We start from the raw sequence: 25738 nt of genomic DNA on the forward strand, positions 1-25738 counted from the left end.
TCCTAGGTCTGACCCTGCCGGGAGCTCCAGACCCTCCATTTTTTCTACCTTGGTTCTCCACTGCGACAAGCCCAGAGTCTCCTAGCTCTGGGACATCTTGCCCCTGGCTTACCTTCTTCCTGTGCCTCTCTCAAAGGAGGCTCCCTGTTCAGTACCGGTTCTTCTTTTTACATTTTGTATTGTTTTTGGTTTTGGACACACAGTCATTCAGGGTCAGGGCAAATAGTGGCAAAAAAGTCATCAATCATTTAATTAACTAATTCTTTCAAAAAATAAGTATTGGCTACCTGCTGCTCAGATGAAGTGCTGAATATGGTGATGAGAAAAATAGAAGTATTTTCTACCCTGGTCGTGGTTACAAGTTATTGAGAAAGATGACATTAATCAACTAATCCTGCTGCTGCTGCTGTTGCTAAGTCACTTCAGTTGTGTCCGACTCTGTGCGACCCCATAGATGGCAGCCCACTAGGCTCCTCTGTCCCTGGGATTCTCCAGGCAAGAATACTGGAGTGGGTTGCCATTTCTTTCTCCAAAGCATGAAAGTGAAAAGTGAAAGTAAAGTCGCTCAGTGGTGCCTGACTCTTAGTGGCCCCATGGACTGCAGGCCACCAGGCTCCTCCGTCCATGGGATTTTCCAGGCAAGAGTACTGGAGTGGGGTGCCATTGCCTTCTCCCAACTAATCCTATCAGTATGTAATTGTGAGCTGTGCCAGGAAGGATGGACATGAGGGGCTATAAGAACAATAGAGCAAAGTAGGGACTTGATCTGATCCAGGTGAGGTGGTGCTGGAAGGCGTCCTTGAGAAAGAGACATTCCAGCATAAATGGGGAGGATGAGTAAGAGTTAGCTAAATGACAGCTAACTAAATGAGGGGGGGGCATTCCAGTCAGAGGGATCAGCATGTGTAAGAGTCCCGTGGCTAGGGGAGGGGAGCACAGCCAACTTGAGGAACTGAAAGGGGACCAGTGTGGCCAGAGCATAGTCAGAGAAAAGAGAAGTGAGTCAGATGGGAGCCAGAATTGTAAAATCCAAATTGCTAATTTTAGCTAGAGATACATATATAAACACTGGATACACAGTCAGGACATAACCAAATATGCTTATTTAGTTCCAGAATAAACAAAGGAGGGGGAACCTTAAGTAAAAACAAATTCACCAAGACCAGAAGTTCAGGAAAGGTAAATTCACTAAAATAAATATAAAAAAAAAAAAAACACAAAACACCCTCAGAAGACAAAGGGCAGGGACATGTTTGTTGAATGAAGGAAGGATAAACGATGGATGAATAAAGACCTGCTACTGCATTAGCCATCTCCATTTGCAGACATGCTCCCAGCAGAAGCCTGACCTGGCTCTGCCTCTTTCAGGCCAAAATGCTCAGCCTTTCAGCCTTCAGTGCTCTTCCCTCTGGATGCTATGGCTTGCTGCACGGTGACAGTCACGGCATGATCCCACTGTATGGCCTTGATGGGTTGCCACTTACCTTTACCACTAGACTCGCAGCTCCTTGGAGGCAGGGACCTGGCCCTTCTCACTTTTTCACCCCCAGGGCCCAGCAGAATGCCTGGCATACAACAGGTGCTCCTTGCTTGAAGGAGTGCAGTGTCCTCTCATATAAATTCCACAAGGGGATCAGGGTAATAAAAGTGAGCAGTTGCCTAAGCCATGCATACCCTCAGGACTAAGAGCAAATATTTCCGGAGTACCATCTGCCTTAGACATCTGGTTTGGTGGCAAAATTTTAAATTTGTTCTTAGAACGATCAAATCCAAGACCTTGTTTTCTGTGAGTGTGTCCAGCTCATCAAGTCAATAGAAACTAAGCAGAAAAATCCACAGGATGAATTGCCAGTCATCTCCGCTAGCCCACAATATTCCTAGACTCTTTTCTCCTACATCCATCTGCCACTGCCCTCCCTTCCCCAGTGCTTTCTTTACCCACCTTGAAAGGAGATGCTTTTTAGCAGCCACAGGCTGGGAGATGCTCCGGATAGCTCTGTGGGCCTCGTTCCCATCCAGCCAAGACCTGGCAAGCTCTGGAGGGAAGCAGAAGGGCTGCAGAGATTCAGCGAACCAGAGAGGGGAGAGTTGGATAAGCCAGATCCGCTTTCTCTAGAACTCTCAGAGGCAACCTGATACAACACGCAGCTACAGAGCAGGCATCGTGACCCAGAAGTGGGGTGAGCAGCCAAGAACAGCTGGGAGGTTGGGGGAACAGAACTGAAGACAGATAACCGCCAGGAGGGGAGGCGGGGAGTCGTTTCCTCCTGAGCCCAAGGCCAGGGAACCTACTGGCTAGAGACAAACCAGTGTTGTCAATGAGCCCTGGACACAGATGACAGCTGGCTTCCACAAAATGGGAGCCCGAGTCCTGCTCTAGAGCCACCCACCCAGGATAGGGCACTATCTTGCCCTTCTTCCAGAGAATGAAACCAAATCAACTGTTTCTCTTCCCAGCCTTCTGGAGACCAAGGCGACTGGAGGGTTAAACGGTCAGATTCAAAACCTAAAGAATCAGGACGTTTGTTTTCCACGTTAAAACAATTTGCTAAATGGGAATTCCCTGGTGGTCCAGTGGTTAGGGCTCAGCGCTTTCACTGTAGTGACCCAAGTCAAATTAATCCGTGACTGGGGAACTAAGATTCTGCAAGCCATGTAGAGGGGCAACATAAATAAATAATCGCTGAGTGCTGAGTTTTCGGCATTTACTTAAAGAGGAAACAGCAGTCTCAATTCTCAAGATGTTTACAGTTTAGCAGAAAAGTAAGCTGACACACAAAAACTACAGGTAAAAAACAAAGTGGCTAAGTGTCATAGAAAGAGGATTAGAACCTGCCTTAATGGAGCCAAACCACAGGAGGCCGTGAGGAGGCCACTGGTCTTGAATGGCGCCTGAAACGAAATCTGGAAGACAAATCCATGGCAAATGCCTGTGATTCTAGGCCACTGAGCAGTTTCCATGGATGCAACCTTCCTTTCTTATCTAGGAGGATAATAATCTTCCAGTCCTTGTCAGAGCCAGAGCCAGGCGCTTTGATGAGCACTCTGACGCACCACCTTGGGTCTTCATGGGAACCACCTCAGGGGGGTCTGCTTATCCTCCTGTTTTACAGCTGAGGAAACTGAGGCCTTGCACTGTGCTGTTCTTAGTCACTCAGTTGTGTCCAACTCTTTGCAACCCCATGGATTATAGCCCACCAGGCTCCTCTATCCATGGGGATTCTCCAGGCAAGAATACTGGAGTGGGTTGCCATACCCTCCCCCAAGGGATCTTCCCAACCCAGGGATTGAATCCAGGTCTTCCGCATTGCAGGTGGATTCCTTACCATCTCAGCCACTGGGGAATTAAGAAAAATAACTCATTCCAAGGCAATTGGCTGGGGAAAGAGTTAGAACTGGGATAGAAACCCAGGATATATTTTACATTTTAAACTGTATAGAAATCTACAACCAGGACTTCCCTGGTGGTCCAGTGACTAAGACTCCGTGCTCTCAATGCAGGGGGCCCAGGTTCAATCCCTGGTCAGGGAACCAGATCCCATATGCCAAAACTAAGACCTGGTGCAGCCAAATAAATAAATATTTAAAAAGAAAACCTATAAACTACTGTGTTCCAAAAGTGAAAACCTCCCTACACAGTCCTAGGGAAATGCTCAGTGGTCCTGTGGAGTGGTTCAGCTTGCAGTGCTGTCACCTCAGGTGTTGGGCTCCTGGACTCTAAAGCTCCCTAGGAGGAACCAAGACCATGTGGGAGAAGGCGCGATGAGAAGATCAAAACCACATTCTGGAGAATCAGGTACAAGTTCCTTGGGCCAAATCTACCTGAAAGTGTTAGTCGTCCAGTCATGTCTGACTGTTTGCGACCCCATGGACTGTAGTCCACCAGGCTCCTGTGTCCATGGAATGCTCCAGGCAAGACTACTGGAGTGGGTAGCCATTTCCTTCTCTAGATCTTCCCGACCTAGGGAGTCAAACCCAGGTCTCCTGCATTGCAGGCAGATTCTTTACCCTCTGAGCCACCAGGGAAGCCCTGTCTGAAATGGTCTCTAAATCAAAGATTTTGGCCATAATCGCTGTCCTAAGCCCCCTGGGACTCCAGGAATTGGCCTCGCTCTCACAGGTGTGACCAGTCTGCATCCGCCGGCCCCTGGTGCTTGAGCTTGCTCTCAGTGTCTCAATGAATCATAAGCTGTTAGTTCTGACAGACATTAGAGGTTATCTAGCCCAATCCCTTCCATTTTTACATTACACATTGACAGTAATTAATGGCAGAGCCACTAGGATGTTTTGTCTTTGTTTCAATAAAAGGTCAGCTTACCACTGAACACTAAAAGCTGTTTCCCTTGCTTGCAAAACCCAGGAAAGAATCTCATAACTGTTGTGTGCATTTCCTGAAAACCTCTGTGAAACCCCGCTTTTTAAGATTTTGCTCCACCTGCAGTATTGCTTTTTGTGGTAGAGGCCTGTGGGTAGGGAAGGGGGTGGAGAGCAAAGTAACGCATTTCTCTAAGGCTGAGAACAGAAGTCCTGCTTCCTCACCTGGAACCCCCACCATTTCTGCCATATTCACGGCCAGCAGCCATCCATTTTGTCTGCCAGGCTTCTCATCGGCTTGACCCACTGGCAGGCAGAGCTATGCTCATCCTTTCACCTGCTGGCTGCTTATCTGGGACACATGATGTGTGGAGAACAGGCTGCCAGGCAGAGAGGGGCCAGGACTTTTCCTCTCAGGGCCCCAGCAGGTGAGAGGAGCAGTGCTGAAGGGCTGGGTCTGCCCCCAGGGTCTCATGCCTTTGCCCTCCATTTAGGATGGCCAACAGCTGCACTCTTCTGGCACCATGGGGCAAGGAACAGACAGCAGGCGGGGAATGCCCACAGCAAGTGGGAGACGCCACTGCTCCTCTTTGGCCCCAGTCATAAGGAGCCAGCCAGGCCTGCTCATCACTTTGCCCACCTTCTCCAAGGACCCTCAAAACACCTCTGCAGCTCAGCTCCTGGGCCCCATCTCTACCCCCCTCCACTCCTTTGTAGGAACCAAACCTCTCTTTGGGAAGGATGGTAGGTTCCCATAGCAATGGGCCTTTTAGCTGTTTCCATGGCAACCAACACCCAGACCATTTAGTTGCTAGTCAACTGACAGCTGTAAGTGAATAGGATTCAGTTTCGAATCAGAGGGATAGGCCAGAGGAGTCTCTTCGTAGAAGAAAACACAACCACCCCAAAATGATTCAACTCTTCTAAAGACTTTTTAGGTAACATCCATGGAGATCCAGCACAACTTTCTACCGGAGGTCACACAAGACTGCTTCTACAGTTCCCAACACACACACACACACACACACACTCTCTCTCTCTCTCCTCAACTGAATATCTCAGGCCTTTAAATCCCCCAAGTTCTATATCCTATTATGTCTCCTTCCCAAGGACCCTTGGGGACATCCTCCAAGACATTTTTCACACACAACACTTTCCTCTGTGTCAGCGCTCTTCCTATGTACCATGACCCCGTTCTCACGCTAACCCAGTCATTTAAGCAGTATTTGCTTTTCAGATTGACTGATGTGAATGGCTAATCCAGAGCATCATCCCCTAGCCCGGACCTCACCTATGGCAAGTCACTTTCTTATGTCTGTGGGTGTTCCTAGAGCACAGACTGTTTTACCAACCTTTGCAAAACATGGTTAAGATCAATCTGTTTCTTTTTAAAAGTCAACTAAAATTTCAAAACCAAACATAAGAGATTAGAAATTATTCCATGCTCGTTACTTTTCATTACTCTAAAAATTTGACTAAATGCCAGGCCTCCCACCTAATATTCTCCCAAACTCAGGATACTAGGCATTGAATGCCCTTTGCGGATGGTGACTGCAGCCATAAAATTAAAAGACGCTTACTCCTCAGAAGAAAAACTATGACCAACCTAGACAGCATATTAAAAAGCAGAGACATTACTTTGCTGACAAAGGTCCATCTAGTCAAAGCTATGGTTTTTCTAGTAGTCTTGTATGGATGTGAGAATTGGACCATAAAGAAAGCTGAGCACTGAAGACCTGATGTTTTTGAACTGTGGGGTTAGAGAAGACTCTTGAGAGTCCGTTGGACTGCAAGGAGATCAAACCAGTCCATCCTAAAGGAGATCAGTCCTGAATATTCATTGGAAGGACTGATGCTGAAGCTGAGGCTCCAATACTTTGGCCACCTGATGTGAAGAACTGACTCACTGGAAAAGAACCAACTCATTGGGAAAAACCCCCAATGCTGGGAAAGATTGAAGGTGGGAGGAGAAGGGCACAACAGAGGATGAGATGGTTGGCTGGCATCACCGACTCAATGGACCTGAGTTTGAGTAGACTCGGGAGTTGGTGCTGGACAGGGAGGCCTGGCATGCTGTGATTCATGGGGTCGCAAAGAGTCAGACACGACTGAGCAACTGAACTGAACTGGATTTTATTTATTTTTGACTCTGCTGGGTCTTCATTGCTGCGCAGGCTTTTCTCTACTTGCAGCGAGTGTGGGCTTCTCACTGTGGTGGGTTCTCTTGTGGAGCACAGGCTCGTGGGCACAGAGGCTTCAGTAGTTGTGGCTCGCAGGCTCTAGAACAGAGTCTCAATAGTTCTGGCTCATGTGCTTATTTGCTCCAAAGCATGTGGGATCTTCCTCTGTCAGAGACTAAACTCCTGTCTCCTGCATTAGCGGGGATTCTTTATCACTGCACCACCAGGGAAGCCCCACCATCATATTTTTTTAATTCACTGAGGTCTGGGGTTTCTCTACCCTGGAATTCATGCAGAAGAGGAGCTGTGTAAGCCTCCATGGCTTGCTCAGTGGACTAGAAAAGTGAGCATCATTGGAAACAGCATGACCTTTTTGAGGGGGGCGCCTATGAGCCCTCTGTATGCAAGATGACCTTTCAAACTAATCCCCCCACAGGAGCCCTACCCAGCTCTCTGCTGCAGGCTCCATGTATCCTCACAATGGCCGGTAAACAGTTCTAAGCTGTTGCGTGACCCTTCTGCTCTGACCGAAGGATATACACTAGTGGAACTGCTTTTCTTCTGTCTTCTTTCAGCGTGAGGGCAGAAGTATAAAATGCAGGGCAGGGAGCAGTTAGCCTCAAAGGAGCCCAATGATATGAGAGTCTTCGGGGAAGGAGAGAGAGCAGACACACAGGAGAACTGAGCTCTTCTCCTGTACAGAGGATTGCCTCGTCTTTGAGGGGACGTGTCATCACACAGCAGATTGAACCTTTTGATTTTCCGGCTCTGTCTAGATGAGGGACAGTGTCTATGTCTCTTAGAATAGCAGCTGATATTTCCCGATTGTATACTATGTGTCAGGGTCATTCTAATGTTTTATATGTAACATCTCATTTAATCCTCACAGCTTTACTGTTATTATTTCTAGTTAACACATAAGGAAACTGAAGTACACAAAGATTAAGGGATTTTAAGATCCTACTGGTAATCCTTGGCTCCTGGGTGGCTCAGATGGCAAAGAATCCACCTGCAACACAGGAGACCTGGATTCGATCCCTGGATTGGGAAGATCCCTTAGAAGAGGGCATGGCAACCCACTCCAATATTCTTGCCTGGAGAATCTCCATGGACAGAGGAGCCTGGCAGGCTACAGTCCATAGGGTCAGAGTTGGATACAACTGAGTGACTAAGCACACACTGGTAATCCTACTGATTGATGAAGCCAGGATCCAACTACCAGCAGTCTGAAGGCACAGCACCTTCGGAATCCATTTAAGTCTGATAAACCCAGGGTCCAGCACAGGAAGACAGAGTGGGCTGTCCCTTTAGGCACAACGTGACAGAATACACAAAACATCCTAGCTGGAGTACAGTGATTGAATGGCTCTGGGAATTAACTGGGAAATCTTGGCTGCTGATAACTTTATTCCCAATGTATGGCTGTCCCCTGGTGGTTTTCCTGGGGAACTCACAAGCTGAAGAAATCTAGTGAAAATAGGATGAAAAGAACCAGACTAAATGATTTATTTGCTGCCTAAGCACTCCAGCCTAAAAGAGATGACCTTCCAAGAGCCACATTACCGACTCCTTTGTGAATGGGGTTGTAGTCCCTGTGACAGCTAAAAGCTGATAGATAGTGCATTGACTCAAAACAGCAAAATATGCCCATGATTGTACTTGTACTTCAAGAGCAGGACACTCCAAGATGTAAATAATTAAGCCAGTACTTGCTACAACTTCTCATTTCATCTTTAAGCTTCTGGACTTTCTCCAGGGCAGAAGGTTCCTGAAGATTACTATGCTTATGCCAACTTATAACTTCTTACTTCCCGCTCCCACCCCAAATTCAGTTCCCTTGACCTTGCAATGCTGCTATTCCACTAGGGGATGCTTGCCTTCACTGTTTCTTTCCAGCACCCTTGGTAGTATAAGACTGTGCAAAATGAAGCAAACAAGGTCATTTTATGTCAGACAGAGAGATGAGTCCTGTGGAAAGGGAGAAACAGCAGTTTCTGAAAGTCATGTCTTTACTGTACTTGGGGATCATGGGACTGGATGTTCACCTCCCATGGATCTGGGGTAACACACTGGGTAAAAGAAGTTGTCCACAACCCAAATGCAGAAGAAGATTGCCAAGTGTTTGTTTATTCAAAGAGACATGCATAAAGAGGTCCCAAGTTAGTATTGTTAAAAAAAAAAAATCAAAACACCTGCTAATCAAATGCTGCAATTAATGAAAACGACCTAAGATAGAAAAGGAGACATGAGCTAATCGCAGAGAAATTTCGGTGACGCCGCTGCAGAGCAAGTCACGGCCAGAGAAACAGTTGGAGCTAGTGGTAAGGAAGCTCACTGGCCAGATGCACTGAGCTCAGCGAGGCACATGGAGACGAGGGACTTGCAGGTGTGATCCCAGGTAGACGGATGTGGTTTGGAACCCATCCTCTGCTGCAAGGGCTGGCAGCCCTAGGGCAAGTTATCCAGTATCCCCCAAGCAGCTTCATTCAGGTTCTGTCCGGTGACACCCTCCTTATTCCAAAAGCAAAACAACAAGACAAAAAAAGTCCAAACCAAAAACAAAACCTGCCAAAACCAACAAAAAACCTCCGAAATCTGAAGACAACTGAATCAATCCCTGCAGTCTCACTTTCTCTTGGAAAGAAAAGTTGGATAATCCAACCCTTTTACAAAGGATAATACAAGGGTGACAGTTCCAAGCTCTCAGGAACAGGGTCTTAGACGCTTTTGGAGGTTGAGAGGCACAAAACGGCAGTCTGAAAATTCCTTTCATCTCACGGCACTGATTGAGTTTAGACTTGATTTCTCCTCCCCTCCCTCCGCCCATGCTCTCTCACCCCCAGATGGACACATTGGCACTGAACAGCTCTAGGCTTCAACCTCTATTGGGATCTGCCAGCAGAAGAAACGTTGGTTTTTGTCATCCGTGAGTTCCCACTCCACCACCACTTTTATCTGGAGAAAGAAAAAGAATCAAGAAAAATGAAGCTAGGACCTCGCCTCAATCCAGAATGGGTTTACCTATGAATTTTAACTATGAATCCTAGACGGAAATTGTAACAAACTGTCTATTCCTCACACTTTTCTTCTTAAATCATGCTATCATGAAGGCTGTTTGGGTGGGATGCAGGCACAGCCTGTGTCCTTAAGCTTAGAAGGGTAAACCAAGTTCCACGTAGGATTTAGTGTTAGTAGTACCGCATCCTAGTCTAGTTAGCTTCTTAAGTAAAATTTCTAAAGCATTCTTTTTCCTCTTAGATCAATCATACATAAATGAAGGCACCCATGACAAAGAATTTTAAAGTTAAACAATTTCACATGCATTTTGACAACATGATCCAGCTTCTCCCAACTTTAACTATGAAGAGCAGAGAGTAAATAGTTTGATTTCTAGGTCTCAGGAAACTTACTTATTAGCTGAAAAAAGAAATGTCAAAGCACAAAGGATGTCCAAAGAAGTTTAGGGTTGTATGAACACTTTCAGGGACAATGACCTTTGTGGCAATATAGCTTTGATTAATGTCCTTAAGCCATTTTTTGACATTATACCCCTATAGAGATCTCTGCCTTGACTGGTCACACTAGGAGCTGTCTCCTTTTTTTTTTTTTTTAATTTCCCCCAAGGCTGGGGGAGGGGGATGCACTGTTCCTGGAAGTATTGCAATACCAGGTCGATGTGTGGAGTGGACGGAGCAAGCTCCTATTCCAACTTCCTGCTCCAAAAATTCATTTAATATATTGTCCTTGGATAGAGAATGTATCAGATATTAAACTGCTAAGAACAGATACTATACTTGTGAAACTTGTTTGGTAAGTTTTTCAAGACTAGTACACATTAACTACTGTTTCACTGACTGCACACATTAACATAATTTGAGCTGGTTTTCAAATGAAATGCCACTTAAGCTCTGCAGACCAACAAAACAAAAACAAACAAAAAACAAATGAAATGTCACTGAACAATAACTACCATATATTAAGTGCCTACTCTGTATCGGGTCCTAACTAGATTTAAGTTACTGAGGCTCAGATATACCTATGATTACACAGCTGGTCTGCAAATTAATCTGCAAATCTGTCCCTGGCCTTTAGCGCCTCTGATATCTCTCAAACACAGACTCCCTAGGGGCTTCCCTAGTGGCTCAGATGGTAAAGAATCTGCCTGCAGTGCAGGAGACCTATGTTTAATCCCTGGGTTGGGAAGATCCCCTGGAGGAGGGCATGGCAACCTACTCTAGTATCTTGCCTGGAGAATCCGATGGACAAAGGAGCCTGGTGGGCTACAGTCCATGGGGTTGCAAAGAGTTGGACGCAACTTAGTGACTAAGCACACGTGCGTGGTAAGCACAGACTCCCTATGTTTGAGTCTTTTTAGAATGTTCTTTAATTACTGGCTGTTTCTATAGAAAAAATGGCCAGACTGCTCCTGGTTGACTCAATCTCCTTTTAAGAAATGCAGCTCTTTTTCTTCATTGAAAAGAGTAGTCCCTTTACTTCCTCCATTCTTACCAAGATTCATAATCGTTAACACAGGCCCATTCTAGCAGGCTCTAGCTCACCTACTCCTCAGATAAAGAGGCAGGTATAGCAGTCAGAGGTGAGGGTGGGGGTGGGGTGGAGGAGAGAAAGCAGAGAGGAAAAAGCTACCACTCTGCTATGGACCTCACACATGACTGCTCTCTTGTTAAGAGATTAATGGAGAGACCAGGTTTTTCTGGTGACAATGGGACGACTATTTGAAATCTTGAACTATCTGATACCTAGCTAAAATTTTGTAGGGCTTCCCTGGTTGGCTTAGTGGTAAAGAATCTGCCTGCCTATACAGGACGCATGGGTTCAAGTTCTGGAGAGGGAAGGGTCCCCTGGAGAAGGAACTGGCAACCCGTTCCAGTATTCTTGCCTGGAGAATTCCATGGATAGAGCTTGGCAGGCTACAGTCCATGGGGTCGGAAAGAACTGGATATGACTGAGCGACTAACACTCTCACTTTTCAAGCATTAGGCAAGAGACAAAGAACGAAGGGACACAGTGAGAACTCTGCACCTCACGATTCCCATACTCCTTTCCCTTAGGCATTCCCTTCTTCCTCATAGAGATGAAGGATTCCTGTTCTAATCTTTTCTTCCTGCCCCCTCTCCTCCAATTTCCAAACCAGTCACAGGACTTTCAGTGTTCTCAACCACAATTTTACTTACGGAGGGGTATTCATTCTTCACGGGTAGTTTGTTCACGTAGTTATAGGTCTTATCTTTTTCGATGGGGCATCTGATTCCAGACTTACAACCATCAGACTCAGGAATGGGAAAGGGAACTGGGATGCCCATCACAATGCCATGTACCACAGCCTTGCTACTTTGAGACTGAGTATCTAAGAGGGAGAAAAAAAAAAAAAGAGAATCAGATAGCGAAGGAAATAGCCTAGTTCCAAACTCTAAATAAAGAATTCAGGCATAGTCTCAAGCAATGGCATTGCTGTGATGGCAAACCGAAGAATGTACCTCTTAATTCCTAGGGTCTATTTCTCTTTGCAGTTACACTTAGTACTTCCGTGAATGCTATGCAGAGAGTAATCACTCGGAAACTTGAAAAATTACTGAATTATACATAAATAAAAATAATCAGTGGGGGCTGTTTTCTTTGCTCTTAACCCCACCTTGCTCTTCATTGCCTTTCAGTTTCTTAGAAGAATCAGAGCTATCTGGATAAATAACTTTATGGAACAAGCTAACTGATTTTTGGCAGCCAATTTTCTGTTTACTATATGCATCAGATTCTGTCAAAGTGTATTGTGCATCTTAAAGAGTGTGGTCTCTGAATTCTCAAATACTCTGTCCTAAGGATTCCAATAAAAATTAAGAATAAAGTGGAGAGACAATACAGAAAGAGAGACTAGAAGTCTCCACAGAAATGCCATGGCCTGTAACAGAGGCAAAAGCAGTAACTCTTTAGAAACTGCGTAAGAGAAAGGTACATTTCTTGCTCACCTTTACCCTCCAAAACAAAAGGCAGGAGGAATAAACGTAATAAAATTAGGGCAATTGGAGTTATGAGCTATTAGATTCTTCTGGAGATCCAGAGTATTGGCTCTGTTTCTTTCTGTCTCCCAGCTGGGAATTGCTTTTATTGAGAAGATACATTTTTTGATTTGGAACAATAGAGGGGATGGGGTATTTCTCCAGGAGAGATAATAACTCTAGGATTTAGAGCTGTCTTTAGGCTTATGAACAAGAGATGATAGGAACTCTGAGATTTTTTTGTCTAGTTCCAAAGGATAGAAAATGAGGGGAAGATTCAGAGCAGCTGCCCTTTTTAGAAACAGAGATTTTACATTTGTCTAGATTCCTGGGAATCTGAAGGAGATAAATAAAGAAGAAATAAACAAGTTCCAATAACATTTCTTCAAGTTGAAGAAGAAACCTTGGATTTCTTGGGTCAAGAGTAAGTTCCCCAAACCTTACAGAGGCTAAGTATTAATTGCTCCTATATTTTCAGGCAGAATATAGACTTAATAACTGGAAGATATAGTGCTTGAAATAACATTTTGGAAGAGTTCTAAAGTTTACAGAGTTGGGGTTGGTACTAACAGTCTGCAGTCTGTAGCTGAAGAGTTGACCTTCCCATGAAATCTGCTGTGTAATATGGAGCTTATTGTGCTGTATTCTCTGACCTGTGAACACATGGAAATCCCCTTTGCTTAAAGGGAGTCTGGCAACTACGGGCTCCAAGAAACAGGCATGGGGGACCCAGTATGAGAAGGGTGTGTAAAAGCATGGTGTCCACTGAGAGGGAGGTCAAGGAATTCCTGACTGCAATTCCCTCCTCCTCACCTTCCTACGCTCACTCCAATTCCTAGATTGATGTCACGCTTTAAGATGAATTTGAAGGTAAAAACCACTTTTACTTACTACTGGTGAACGTGACATTAACACTGTAAGACTGTCCTCTGTGCAGTTTGCAAGGCTGGGTGGGACATGGGCTCACATTCACTTCCTTTATAACTCCGACCCAAGAACCTGCAAAAGAAGAACAATTTGTTTGGATGGGAGGGAAAACAAATCACCTCGGCTGTCTCCTACCTAATGGGAAGGTGCTCTGCCTTCCCAATGAGACCACTGGGACCAGCAGAAACTGCTCATATTTGACAGGTGGAGGGGAATTAGGAAATGGTCGCGTATACACAGCCAGCTCCCTTGCTCTACAAGCTGGGAGGGCTCCACCAGGGAAAACCATCCCCACCCCTCATTCCTGACACAGGATCTGAGAGTGGCACACAGGGCTTAAGTGATGACTCAAGGCACATAGCTACTGTTTCCACTTGGGATCTAAGGCTACTGTTTCCAGTTGTAATCTTGAGACTGGCTGCTCTCTTAACTGTCCTTCCCACCCCCACCCACCCCTGGTCTTTCAATCCTGCCCTGGTGGCTATCCAACTCATGGTCTCTGAGGTTTGAATACTGCTACCGATGAGAATAGTTTCAAGCACACATTTGAGATACACAGAGCAGAGGTGTACACTCTACTCTGGGACCCATGTTCTTCCAAATAAGTGGTTGGAGGCAGGGAGTGTGACTTTTTTCCCCTGCCAGTCTAAATAAGGATAAAAATACTCTGACCAAGAAAAGTTAAGCACAAATCTTTAAGAATCTTCTTACTCCATCCAGGCCCCTGAAACCAGACAGCTGAACGGGAGAGAACAGAAGTAAACAGCTGGGTGAGTTTAAGCTCCGCCACTCATGCCACTGCTGAGAGCTAGACTCGGATCTGACACCTGGCCATGAGCTCGCTGGCTCCATTAAGTACTGTGGAAACTTAAGGCAAGATACTTAGCCTCCCTGGGGCTAATAACAGTACCTACCTCAGAGGGTAGGTGAGCTAATACATTATAACTCTTAATAAGTGCTTAGAACATAGTAAGGCTATACAGGTATTCACCATTACTATCATTATACTGGGGCAATTCCCAGGTGGCTCGAGTTCTAAAGAATCCACCTGCCAAAGCAGGAGACACAAGAGACATGGGTTTCATCCCTGGGTCAGGAAGATCCCCTGAAGGAGGAAATGGCAACCCACTCCAGTCTTCTTGCATGGAAAATTCCATGGACAGAGGAGCCTGGTGGGCTACAGTGTATGGGGTCACAGAGTCAGACACAACTGAGCGTGAACACACACACACATATCATCATCATCATCATACTGGCATTTAGTCCATGAATTCAATCTAGAGCAGCTGCTCCTGAGTGGGTTAGCAAGTTCCCCTTTGACACAAAAGGTGAGCCTCTCACCTCAAATTTACTTTGTGGGTAGAAATTCTGGATCTAGACAATAGAACAGACTGTCTCAAAAGTACAGTGTATGAAAGACAAAGAAAATGGCAGGTTGAGAGCATTATCTTGGGTGGAACAGTTTCCTTGTTTTGACTAACATTGCTCCAGCTAGTTCTGTAAACCATACTTTGCTGTCCCCTATCCCAACTTGCTTCTCCATCATGGCAAAGTCCTCAAAACATAAATACAAGATTCTTTTCTCTAAGCACTCTCTTCCACTCTGTCCTATCTTCTAGGACCAGGAAAAAAAATATCCAGAACCTTAGTCAACAACTTATTAAAAAACCAGTGCTTATGCTGAAGCTTTCAACTTCTAGTTTCTATCAAGGCTGGCTCACATGATCTAGGAGGTACTGAATACTCTCAGTACCCTCTACTGATCTGGAGGGTAGTACTTAGCTACTTCATTCAGTTTGTTTGTTTTTTTTTTTCTTGACAAGAGGTTCTCGGCTTTCCAGTGTCAACAGAGCAAATTTCTCAGTCCTAACTCTCAAAAATTGCAAAACTAGTTTGCTCATTTCTGACTTGAGGAAATACCACTTTAGGATAAAGGAGGCAAAGTGGGACTCAAAAAACCTTTTGATGTGGGCACTGAAGTTTTTCCATTGTATTTCCCAATTCAAAAGTAAATTGAAAGTCTGTCACTGAAACTCTCCTTCCCTTAAGAAGTTCTTGCCATAGGTGTACACCTGGTTTTTTCACATGAGCAGACCAATCTCAGGATTCAGTTTCCTTAGTTTTTTTTTTTTTTAATGTTAATGCTACTGTTGAAATCCAGACTGACTCACAAACACTCACTAGTTTCCTACTGCTTATGAGCTGTAAGAGCTTGGGCAAGTTACTTTATGTGATGGTTTCAGACTGCGAGAGTTGAATGAGTTGATAAAGATAACATAGTGTTTTCATCCAAAGTTGGCCACTAAGTTTAATGGAGGTAAAGGCAGTAATGTGAGGTGATAATACCATCTTTCAAATGCCAGTCTCCTAGTTCAGGGGAGCAGCATTTGTTAAGCATTAATAGGCCCACAATTTTTATTTCTTGATCACTCCTAGCCCTAGCCCCCAATTCTGCTCTTGCCTCAACATGAATTTTGGAAATATAGTGGAAAGAGTATTTATTCCCTCATTTACTTTTCCAACAAATATTTATTGGGCAGTTACTATATTACCTGGGCACTGGGTGTGAAGAAGCACATTTACTCTGGTTGTCATTATGCTGTGTGATTGGGTGAGTTACTTAACATCTCTGAAACTCAATGATTGACTATGTGTGTGCATGTGTGCTCAGTCATGTCTGACTCTTTGCGGCCTCATGGACTGTAGCCCGTGAGGCTCCTCTGTCCATGGGATTTCCCACCCAAGAATATTAGAATGGGTTGCCATTTCCTCCTCCAGGGGATCTTCCCGACTCAGGGATCAAACCTCCTCTCTTGCATCTCCTGCATTGGCAGGCAAGTTCTTTACCACTAGTGCCATCTGGAAAGCCCATGATTGATTACAGGATCTCCAAGTTTCCTTCCAGCTCACAAATTTTATAAAGTCAGTTTCATTTCTCTTTCATTTATCATTACACCTCTCCACTTCAGAAAAGCTCTGCTCAAACATTTAATTTGGATAGATTTGACTGAAGGAACTCACAATTTCTACCCCATTGTATTTCTCACCAAAGATTCCAACCACAGCTCCAAGAGAGGGTTATGCATCACAAGTTGCGACCAGAAACAAGAGTTTTATAAATAGGAGGAGAAAACTGGAAAGAATTAAAAGTGCCATCGCCCAAAAGGAAGCCCTAAAGGAACAGCTCGTGAAAGGAGAATTGACTTTTGATGTGTCATCAGAAGGGAAATGTAAAAGAAAAGCAAAAGGAGTGGGGACTGAGCGGTCACCCAAGACACAAGGCATAAATAAAGAGAAGTTTTGCACGGCACCCCTGACGCCCCAAGCGGCAAGTGAACCTTCGGCTGTTTGCCCCACACACTTTGGGAAACTTCAGCAAAATGCCCACCTCCAGGAATGTGCTGGGACCAAAACATGGGTTGATGAGATAAAGTTGTGAGAGGTCGCGTTTTATCCAGGCCAGCACCTTGTCCCCTACCCCAAGCGACTCCAGCCCACTCCACGAAGGGTCCGAGGCTGAGCCTGGCTGCTCGCAGGACCCGCCAAACCCAGCCCAGCAGTCTTAGCATCAGATTCTGTCAGGGGCTCCCGCAGAGTGCGCGGGAACTTCGGACTGGCCCCGGGGCTCACCGCAGTCCTTGAATTTCACCGGCTCGGCCAGGGCGGAGGCACTGAGTGCCAGGAACAGGAACGCGACAGTCAAGAAACGCATCGCTGCTGAGGCTCCAAGCTCAAGGAAGGGAGAGCCAGCAGTCTCGGTCACAAGATAAAGTCTTCAGGGATGGGCCGGGCCGGGGGAGGAGCCCAGTCAGGCGACTGGTCACTGGCCAGCGGGGCCGAGGCCTGTCCCCGCGCCCCCCCTCTCCACCCCGGGGACACGGAGCCAGACAAGGGGTCCGGGACTCTCGCAAACTCCGCCCATCCGCTCCGCTCAGCCGCAGGGCAAGCGGGATCCATCTTCATCCGGCACGCCTCCTCTCGCCAGCGCTCGGCCTGGGCTTTGTGAGTGCGTCCCCACTTCCGCAATGGGAGCATTTCTACCCAATCAAATCCCTTCTCCTTCCTCATCTCCCAATAGATGTGCTCAGGGGCGGGGCTTCCGTGGGTCCCGCCTCCCGAGGCCCAGGAGTGGAAGGCGATTGGGGAAATGTGAGGGGGCGGAGCTTTCAGAAGAAAATGGCGGCCGTCCGAGGGCTAACAGCTGTGGCCCTGAGAGTGGTGACTCCCTGGCAAAGGAGCAGGTAACCAAGCCTAGAAAAGCACCTGGTTTGCCCCTTCAGGACTCAGGAGAAACTAAGGCTCGCGGGGGAGGTGAAGGTTTGGCGTGAGGCTGTCAGGTGGAGGGACTTCAGGTTTGGCTTGAGGCTGTCCAGGCGGGGGCACTTCAGGTTTGGCGTGGGGCTGTCCGGGTTGGGGGACTTCAGGTTTGGCGTGGGGCTGTCCAGGTGGAGGGTTCTAGGTTCTCTTCTGCTCCCAGTCTCACCCTCCTCCCTTGCGCAGCAGGCTCCTCGCGGCCTCCCGCGGACCCCGGGCGCTTCGGGAAGTGTCGTTCTCTAGCCCAGAAGCTGGCGAAGGGCAGATCCACCTCACCGACAGCTGCGTCCAGGTGAGAAACCGGTCGCGGGGCAGGGGTGGTGGGGGGAGGGGAGGGGGATGACTTCCTTTTGGCCCACTCTTCTTTCTCTCCTTGCCTGGCATTCTTGACCCTCCTTCCTGCATTTCAGAGGCTTCTGGAAATCACCGAAGGGTCTGAATTCCTCAGGCTGGAGGTGGAGGGAGGTGGATGCTCCGGATTCCAGTACAAATTTTCACTGGATACAGTTATCAACCCCGACGACAGGCAAGGAGAAAGGGGTGGGTCCTCCGAGAATGTGCAGAAGGGATAAAAGTGTCTCCAATTTAAGATGCACTTTTATTCCACATTTTAAACTTCTGCTAAGGATAACATCGCATCACCCTTCTCACACAGTGGGGATACAATGAAGATTTGTTGCCTTGATTCAAAATAACTTATGTCATAGGAGGAAAATTGGCCTAAGTCCATAGGGTCATTGGTAGAGAGTCAGGATGGACTAGAAAGTTTCCAGGCCTAAATTTCTATACATTCCCAGTATTCTTTCCATTAAATCTTTTTGCCTCAGAGAAAATCAGCACCTGTTAGAGGTCATAAGGGAAGCTTCCTCCGTATTTTAGAAAACAGGATGGGCATCTCTGGGCTCAGAGGGTGTTACGTTTCTGGTGTTTATGATGTTCATTAATGCCTTCCTCCCTTCTTTTCAGGGTGTTTGAAAAGGGTGGGGCAAGAGTGGTGGTTGACTCTGATAGCTTAGCCTTCGTCAAAGGGGCCCATGTGGACTTCAGCCAAGAACTGATCCGAAGCTCATTTCAAGTGTTGAACAATCCTCAAGCGCAGCAAGGTTGCTCCTGTGGATCATCCTTCTCTGTCAAACTTTGATGTGATGACAAGTGACCCGGAGATTGCTATCATCTGACTGATTTGAGGCACCTGGGATTAGAACAATTCTAGAAGTTTCCTTCCCATCATGACCCTCTCTCAATTTTATTTTCCTTTAATCGAGGATGTTGTTTCACCACTATTTTCAGAATGTGAAACTTTTACTCTTGATTTAATTTCTCCTACACAGTTGTAAGGCCAAGCCTGTGGATGCTGTTACCTAAGATTTAGTAACTGGTTGAAACCAGTATCATCTGTAGCGCCTCCAAGGTTCTAGGAGTTACTTCTCCGGCCTTCAGAGCTACTTGTACAAATGTGTATAGCTATGTATAAAAGCTTCGTTTTAAAGAAAGTCCTTATTTATTTGTGTTACGGATCAGAATCACAGATTGCATAGCTTGAACACTGTGTTACTAGACCAGAGAGGATGAGAAAGCCAAATGAAATGTTATCTTTCTGTTTTGCTATTTATTTATTTATTTATTACTTTTATTGAGGTATAGTTGATTTGCAGTATTGTGCCAATCTCTGCTGTACAGCAAAGAGACTCAGTCATATACGTGTGTACTTTGCTTTTTATTTTCTCTTCCATTATGGCTTATCACAGGATATTGAACACAGTTCCCCTGTGCTATGCAGTAGGACCTTGTTGTCTGAAATGTTATCTTTTTCATCTCACCCTTCCTTAATGTGCTAGTTTACTTACCATTATTTTCTGTGCACCCCATTCTTCACTTCCCATTTGTTACAGCAGATACATTTTCTTCTCGTACTTAGGAATGTGTTAGATTCACAAACCCAATAACCCATCACCCAGAAAAACTTGGACCTAAACCTCACTGATACTTGAATCATAAGTTTGAAAATAAGCTCCATACTCTATATTCACACAAGACATTTCGTGATTCTTTGCTGATTTAGTGACTGAATCTTTTTAGAATATGTTGCTTTATTTATCTTATGGTGTGAAATGTTTCTGGTCTCATTGTATAGCTGGAAGTTGTCCCTTTGTTGATATAGATAATAGACACTTGGATTTTTTTTTTTTCCAGTTTGGACTATAAAATGCAGGGGGCCCATTTAAATTTGAATTTTAGACAAACAGAAAATAATTTTTAGTATAAGTGTGTCTCTGCAAATAGTAAAAATTATTTGTTGTTTATCTGAAATTCAGATTTAATTGGGTATCCTGTATTTTTATTTGTTAAATTTGGTAACCTTCCTTCAGAGTCTCTGAAAGAAGAGCTTTTTAGCCACAAATTCCAATGAATTTTAAAGTACTTGTTTGGGTATAGTACTTAAATAGGCTAAGGAGCTAGAAACAACCATAGTATGTATGTGACTGTGTTGGGGCAGCCAGAACTGCATGCTGCTGCTGCTAAGTCACTTCAGTCGTGTCCGACTCTGTGCGACCCCATAGATGGCAGCCCACCAGGCTTCCCTGTCCCTGGGATTCTCCAGGGAAGAACACTGGAGTGGGCTGCCATTTCCTTCTCCAATGCATGAAAGTGAAAAGTCAAAGTGAAGTTGCTCAGTCGTGTCCAATCCTAGCGACCCCATGGACTGCAGCCTACCAGGCTCCTCCGTCCATGGGATTTTCCAGGCAAAAGTACTGGAGTGGGGTGCCATTGTGGCAACAGACAACTAAAGGAAAAGGTAAAAAGCACCACCATGACAAATGATTAACAACTGCTAACGTTGGGGAAACCACAACCAAGCTGACTCTGTAAGGGCTACTGGTTAAACTCATCTTTTCTTTGAGAGCCTAAAAGTTCGTATCAGCAAATTTTGCATTCTGGAATGGATTGAAACTTTTCTAGACTTAATTAAGGTCATTCAATAAAAGAATTATCCATAAGAAAAATAGAAATACAGAATCTGAGACAGAAACTTACTTACATTTTCAATGTGGGAAAACCTAGGACTTAGAACAAACCTATCGTGTGTCTGCAGTGTATACAGACACAAAAGGTCACTCAGAAACCTGAGCAGGTTTTTTTCTTAGCAAATTGCCATGGAAAAAGTCAGAAATCAGTGTGTGGAAGCATCTGTGTTTACTAAGCCATTGAAAGTGGCTGCCAATACCTGGGCCTAATAAGGTTTTCAGCATAGACTAAGTCCTTTCATCCTCCTTGAGAAGAGATTTTGTTACATTTTAAGTGTTAAACCTCTTCTCTGATCTTTTTGTGGGTTAGCACAAACATAGCTAAGCTTTAGTTACTCCATAAACCATTAAGTTCTAGTGGTCAGTTAGGCAAGAACAGGATCTCTTCCAAAGACTGTATAAATACCTCCTATGAATAGAAGAATTGAATTTTGTGTTTAGAAAAAGTGGGTTTGGGAGAAATCAGCTTACTTCATCACATTGGGAAAGCTTCATAGGGAAGCCTGAGGTGGTGACAAGAGGTCTCCACTGGAGGAGGGCGATGTAGAAATTTTAAGAACACAGGGCATGAGGAGATAATGGCATCAAGGGGACAGTGGGCAATTGGCTTGAAATAAACAGTGATGGTAAAATAGGTTTAGGATCTTCTGCAGGCCTTTCTGACCAGATGCCCTCTTCCTGGCAGGCTGTAAAAGCCAGCAGACATTTTCACAAGTTTTGTTCACTGTGCAGTTCATTTAGGTAAATGTTACACTTTTCCGGGATCAGTTGGAAGATTTTTTGCCTCCCCGTTACTTTGAGGGGAGGTTATCAAGACCCCATTTATTGTAGAATTGGTTTTATTTACCTTCATGAGCTAGTGATGCCTGGGGTAGCATGCCCCACCGTTGTAGCCAAACAATTGTGCAGGAACTGAAGGCATGAGACCCTTCCTTGTTTTATGTTGTGAGTCTTCATGTTGTTGGCTGTTAACTGTAGGTGTCCCACCTGCCCTTAGTCTCTGTGTATGGAAATGTTGACCAGTTACAGGGGATTCCGGGATAAGAGACTAGGAAGGACTACTGAAGTAGGTGTCCAAGAAGATACTCTTCTTTTTCTTCCGAGAATTGCGCCCCATTCTTTTGGTCTTTCGTTGTAAAGCATAAGAGAAGGGTCAGAGTTTGGCTGTGACATCCTGTACAGGGAAGTGGGCAGCACTGATGGTCAGTGCTGGGAGGGGTAGCCCTCCCCTGAACTCAGGGCCCTGAACTGACACCCTTCAGTGGGCGGGGTCTAAGTGTCCCTTGCAACATGGCTTTGCATGTCTGTCTCAAATGCAGGAAACTCCTCCACTTTTGTAGGTATCTAGCATCGGAGAAGGCAATGGCACCCCACTCCAGCACTCTTGCCTGGAAAATCCATGGACAGAGGAGCCTGGTAGGCTGCAGTCCATGGGGTCACTAAGAGTCGGACATGACTGAGCGACTTCACTTTGACTTTTCACTTTCATGCATTGGAGAAGGAAATGGCAACCCACTCCAGTGTTCCTGCCTGGAGAATCCCAGGGATGGGGGAGCCTGGTGGGCTGCCGTCTCTGGGGTCGCACAGAGTCGGAAATGACTGAAGCGACTTAGCAGCAGCAGCAGCAGCAGCCTCGATGTTTATGATTGCCTTTTAAAATCCCTGTTTGCCATTTCTCCAGAGAAATGCCACCAGGATGTTTAAAGGAAATTTGATTTAAGAAGTGTTGAAACAGTTATCATCTGGCTTTAATTGTAAAACAGATGAATATATAAAGAGAGGGAACATTTAAGCAGTCTATGTCCAGCAGCTGTATTTAAAAATATTTTATTTTTGAATAGGTAAGACACAGTACAAAATTCGAAAAGACACAAATGGGGATACAGTGAAGAGTCTCCCAGTCCTGTGCGCATCCACCTGTTGCCCTTCCCGTCAACTACCATTGTTTCTAAGAATTTACCCCACAGATATAACCCCATAGATACAATATGAAGTAACATATGCACAGGAATATTCATCGTAGCATTATTTATAATAGCAAAAGATAGAAAACAATGGAAACACCCATTAATAGGCTGATTAAATAAATTATGATTTGTCTATTCAGTGGAGAAGTATACAGTTATAAAATAGACTGAGGCAGTCCTTTATGTGCAAGTATATGACGTGAAAAGAAGCAGAAAAGTGCAGAACAGCACGCATGGTGTGCTATTAATATTTGTGTTTCTAACACAAGGAAATACGTGTACCAGCATGGAAACATCCCTGGAAGGGGGACAGGAGTGCGGGGCTTGGGAGGTAGGGCCATGGGAGCAGCAGTTAAGATGCAGTGCCTGAAGGGTACACCGAGGAAGGGTGAGCTCTCTGAAACGTGAGGTGTGAGGTGGAGTAGCGGAGATGAGGCTAGCACATACCCGCTTCTCTTCTCCTCCTCTTTAGACAGACGGCAATAGCAGCATATGTTTCACTTTGCTGTGCTACCTTCCTCTTCCCTTAATCTGCTTTGGATATCTTATCCAGGCATTTAGAGCACCCACCCCCGTTTTTATTTTTTTTTTGGGGGGGGGTGCTCCATGGCAATGCATTGTTTCTAACCTTTTGCTATTACAAATAATGCTAAAATAAATAACCCCTTACATACGTCATTTTACATTTGGTGAGACTATATCTGAAGGTTAAATTTAAATTCCGAGAAGTGGAATGACTGATTTAAAGAATAAGTGCTTTTATAATTTTGAAAGACATTGCCATCCTCTTCAGAAGTTGTATCAGAATATATTCCTGTCAGCTATGTGTGTGAGTGTACTGCTTTCCCACAGATGCTTGCCAACTCAACGTTTTAACAAACATTTAAATTTTTACCAACCTAATAGTTTAAAAAAGTGTCTAGGTATAGTTTTCATGTGCATTTCTTTTTATTATGAATGAAGGTCAGAATATTTTCATATGTTTAAGAACTATATATTTTTGTCTGCTGAAAACATCTCAACTAGTGTAGTGACCTAGAGCAGATTATTTAAGCTTTGTAAGTCCAAGTTCCCCATCTGTAAATTGGGAATCAAAATCGTAAGGATTGTTGGATGATTAAATGAAATTTGTGTACAGCGTTCAACACAGGCCTGGCACATAGCAAGCGTTCAATAAGTTATCACGTGATGGCTGACAATCAGAGCAGCAAGTAGGACAGGACAGATTCAATTAAGAAAAGAGGATTCATCTCCACATCTTCAGGCACACGGAGCCTTGTTCATTTACATCGCCATTCATCAGAGAAATGCAAAGTCAGATCTTGCCTTGCCTCAGAAGGGGAAAGAAGCTTCTCCTGTTGGAACCCAGTCATGTTGGGAGAGCTGATGAGGGGGTAAGCACAGTCTCATCTCTAACGTTCAGACTCAGTCAACGTGGTAAAGAAATTTGGTTTAATATGAAATAAAAACAAAACCAGAATAGCCCAGAAATGTACATTTCTTTATTCCACCGTGGTTCTAAACTCCCTGCTAGCCCAGGCTGGAGTGAGTCTCTACTTGTAAACTCAGTGGGATGCCAGCCAGCCATTGTATGAAGGGGAAAGAGGGCAGATGACTCTGAGTAGAGAGAGGGAACAACACAGGGAACCTGGCTTCTCCTAAACAGGATTACACTGTATTTCAGAAGCTCGAAAACGGACCTCTTTATTTTTAGCACATCCAACAGGTGTCCACAAAAGGAGAACCCTGGAGAGACTTGTGTCCTATAAGAAGCAGTATGTATTTAATGGAGGTCTTCGGAGATAGGCACCCTGTCTCGGGGCAGCCCTTGCTGTGGTGCACAGGAGCTATCGCTGGGTAGACTGAATGGTTATTTACCTGAAGCTACTGATTATTTTCTTTAGATCTGTATAAAGCCGTGGTGCCCCCTTTCTCATCAACTCCCCGTTTTGTTTTTTTTTTAAATATTGTCCTGTTGCTGCTCTCTCAGGCTCCTTGCTCCCCTTCATATGCGTCTCTTACTAGCAAGCTAGTATCAGTCTTGCTTCTCCGAGATGAGGGCATCTTCTGCCCCTCTCCAGGGCCACAAAACTGGCAACAGGGTGGAGACGTGGCTAAATCTGGCCCTCAGCCACTCAGACTGGCTGAGTGGTGACAATCACTCCCCAAACTCCTCTCCCACGCCCCGCCCCATCCTTTTTCACTTGATAGATTCTGAAGGGCCATTCCAGGGCAGGTGTGGCCTCCGATCCAGGTGTAGAAGCATCAGGATGATACGTGGGTCATGTCTAGAGAAGGGGTATGTACAGCGTGAGGCCGAAGGACCTTGCAAGTTTGCACAGCTTGAGGGGCTGGTTGAGGGCCGTCCTTTGATCAGCATCCCATGGCAAGGCCCGGACAGATGGCAGACTGGGCCTCGTGGCCAGTGGTTGAAGCATTAAAGCACTTGGTGGTGTTTGAGCCAAGCAAGGGCATGGTGGTGTGGAGGCCGTGACAGATGCTCACATAGCAAGAGCCGAAGCTGGGGGAGATGAAAAGCAGGCGAGGCTGGCTGGGAGCTGGGCCGCAGGGCCTCCGGCCGGTGTCTTCATGGCATCTCCCCAGCTAGGAAAGCTTCCTCAAGGCCCCGCCTGTGGCCAGGGCCCATTTCCAGGTAACTGCCCACACTCGACCCGTCTCTGCTACTCCTTAGCAGTGCAGTGTGGGGGGCCTGCCTCAGCCACATAACCCGGGAGGCAGTGGCAGCGGTAGGAGCCCTCCGTGTTCTCGCAGTGACCATGGACACAGAGCGCAGCAGGCCCATTCAGGTCATCACACTCATTCACATCTAAGAGGAGGAGAGGGAGGAGAGAGCTGTAGGGAGCCCACGTGCCTATGGCCTGCTGCCCCCGGTGCCCCTCTGGTCAGTAAGCCCTGAGCACTGCCCCACAGCGGAATCGTCCGTGTGGCAGCCAAAGGATGCCCGAAAGGAAGCAACTCACGGACACAAAGCCAGG

At 45.7% G+C, this 25738-nt stretch overlaps 4 protein-coding genes and 1 non-coding gene across 10 annotated transcripts in view; 1 reads left to right on the forward strand and 4 right to left on the reverse strand.

Moving 5' to 3' along the window:
- The window catches only part of SYNDIG1L (synapse differentiation inducing 1 like), a 64070-nt gene extending 55568 nt beyond the window's left edge, over positions 1–8502 (reverse strand). Inside the window, exon 1 of the mRNA XM_005212051.5 lies at positions 1943–8502. The gene's annotated coding sequence lies outside the window, so the exon portion shown is untranslated. The remainder of the gene's footprint in view (positions 1–1942) is intronic.
- A 91-nt stretch (positions 8503–8593) lies between these two features.
- Positions 8594–17186, reverse strand: NPC2 (NPC intracellular cholesterol transporter 2). Of its 2 annotated transcripts, none has more exons than XM_005211920.5 (4): positions 16824–17175; positions 13400–13507; positions 11690–11862; positions 8594–9449 (listed from the first exon to the last, which is right to left on the reverse strand). In XM_005211920.5, exons 1-4 carry the CDS (start codon positions 17002–17004, stop codon positions 9363–9365), a joined length of 549 nt encoding a protein of 182 aa, XP_005211977.3. In that variant the 5' UTR covers positions 17005–17175; the 3' UTR covers positions 8594–9362. The 2 variants fall into 2 exon arrangements, with proteins under 2 accessions (XP_005211977.3, NP_776343.1); NM_173918.2 differs by having other exon boundaries at positions 8602–9449; positions 17066–17186.
- Positions 10128–10313, reverse strand: LOC112448629 (U2 spliceosomal RNA). The gene has a single exon (XR_003037011.1). It is a non-coding gene; the product is annotated as a U2 spliceosomal RNA (small nuclear RNA).
- Positions 17187–17594: 408 nt separating the features above from the next.
- ISCA2 (iron-sulfur cluster assembly 2) lies at positions 17595–19931 on the forward strand. Of its 2 annotated transcripts, none has more exons than XM_005212042.5 (4): positions 17595–17676; positions 17936–18041; positions 18160–18275; positions 18716–19931. In XM_005212042.5, exons 1-4 carry the CDS (start codon positions 17612–17614, stop codon positions 18888–18890), a joined length of 462 nt encoding a protein of 153 aa, XP_005212099.1. In that variant the 5' UTR covers positions 17595–17611; the 3' UTR covers positions 18891–19931.
- Positions 19932–22586: 2655 nt separating this feature from the next.
- Positions 22587–25738, reverse strand: part of LTBP2 (latent transforming growth factor beta binding protein 2) — a 110113-nt gene continuing 106961 nt past the window's right edge. For 3 of the 4 annotated variants that reach the window (XM_059890222.1, XM_059890225.1, XM_059890224.1), the window contains one exon: positions 22587–25569. In XM_059890222.1, the coding sequence (XP_059746205.1) occupies positions 25424–25569 (146 nt within the window). In that variant the 3' untranslated portion in view covers positions 22587–25423. 4 annotated transcript variants of the gene reach the window in all.

Source organism: Bos taurus, chromosome 10 (assembly GCF_002263795.3).
Source record: "Bos taurus isolate L1 Dominette 01449 registration number 42190680 breed Hereford chromosome 10, ARS-UCD2.0, whole genome shotgun sequence".
Lineage (NCBI taxonomy): Eukaryota > Metazoa > Chordata > Mammalia > Artiodactyla > Bovidae > Bos > Bos taurus.

Excerpts from the sequence above, each read along its gene's own strand:
- NPC2 (XM_005211920.5), bottom strand. The coding sequence starts at position 17,004 with ATGCTAAGACTGCTGGGCTGGGTTTGGCGGGTCCTGCGAGCAGCCAGG. Across the intron at positions 13,508-16,823 it reads GTCCCAGCACATTCCTGGAG|GTTCTTGGGTCGGAGTTATA; the intron begins GTGGGCATTTTG and ends CTTCTTTTGCAG. Across the intron at positions 9,450-11,689 it reads TGAAGAATGAATACCCCTCC|ATAAAAGTGGTGGTGGAGTG; the intron begins GTAAGTAAAATT and ends TTCTTTCTCCAG.
- ISCA2 (XM_005212042.5), top strand. The coding sequence starts at position 17,612 with ATGGCGGCCGTCCGAGGGCTAACAGCTGTGGCCCTGAGAGTGGTGACT. Across the intron at positions 18,042-18,159 it reads TCACCGACAGCTGCGTCCAG|AGGCTTCTGGAAATCACCGA; the intron begins GTGAGAAACCGG and ends CCTGCATTTCAG. Across the intron at positions 18,276-18,715 it reads GTTATCAACCCCGACGACAG|GGTGTTTGAAAAGGGTGGGG; the intron begins GCAAGGAGAAAG and ends CCTTCTTTTCAG.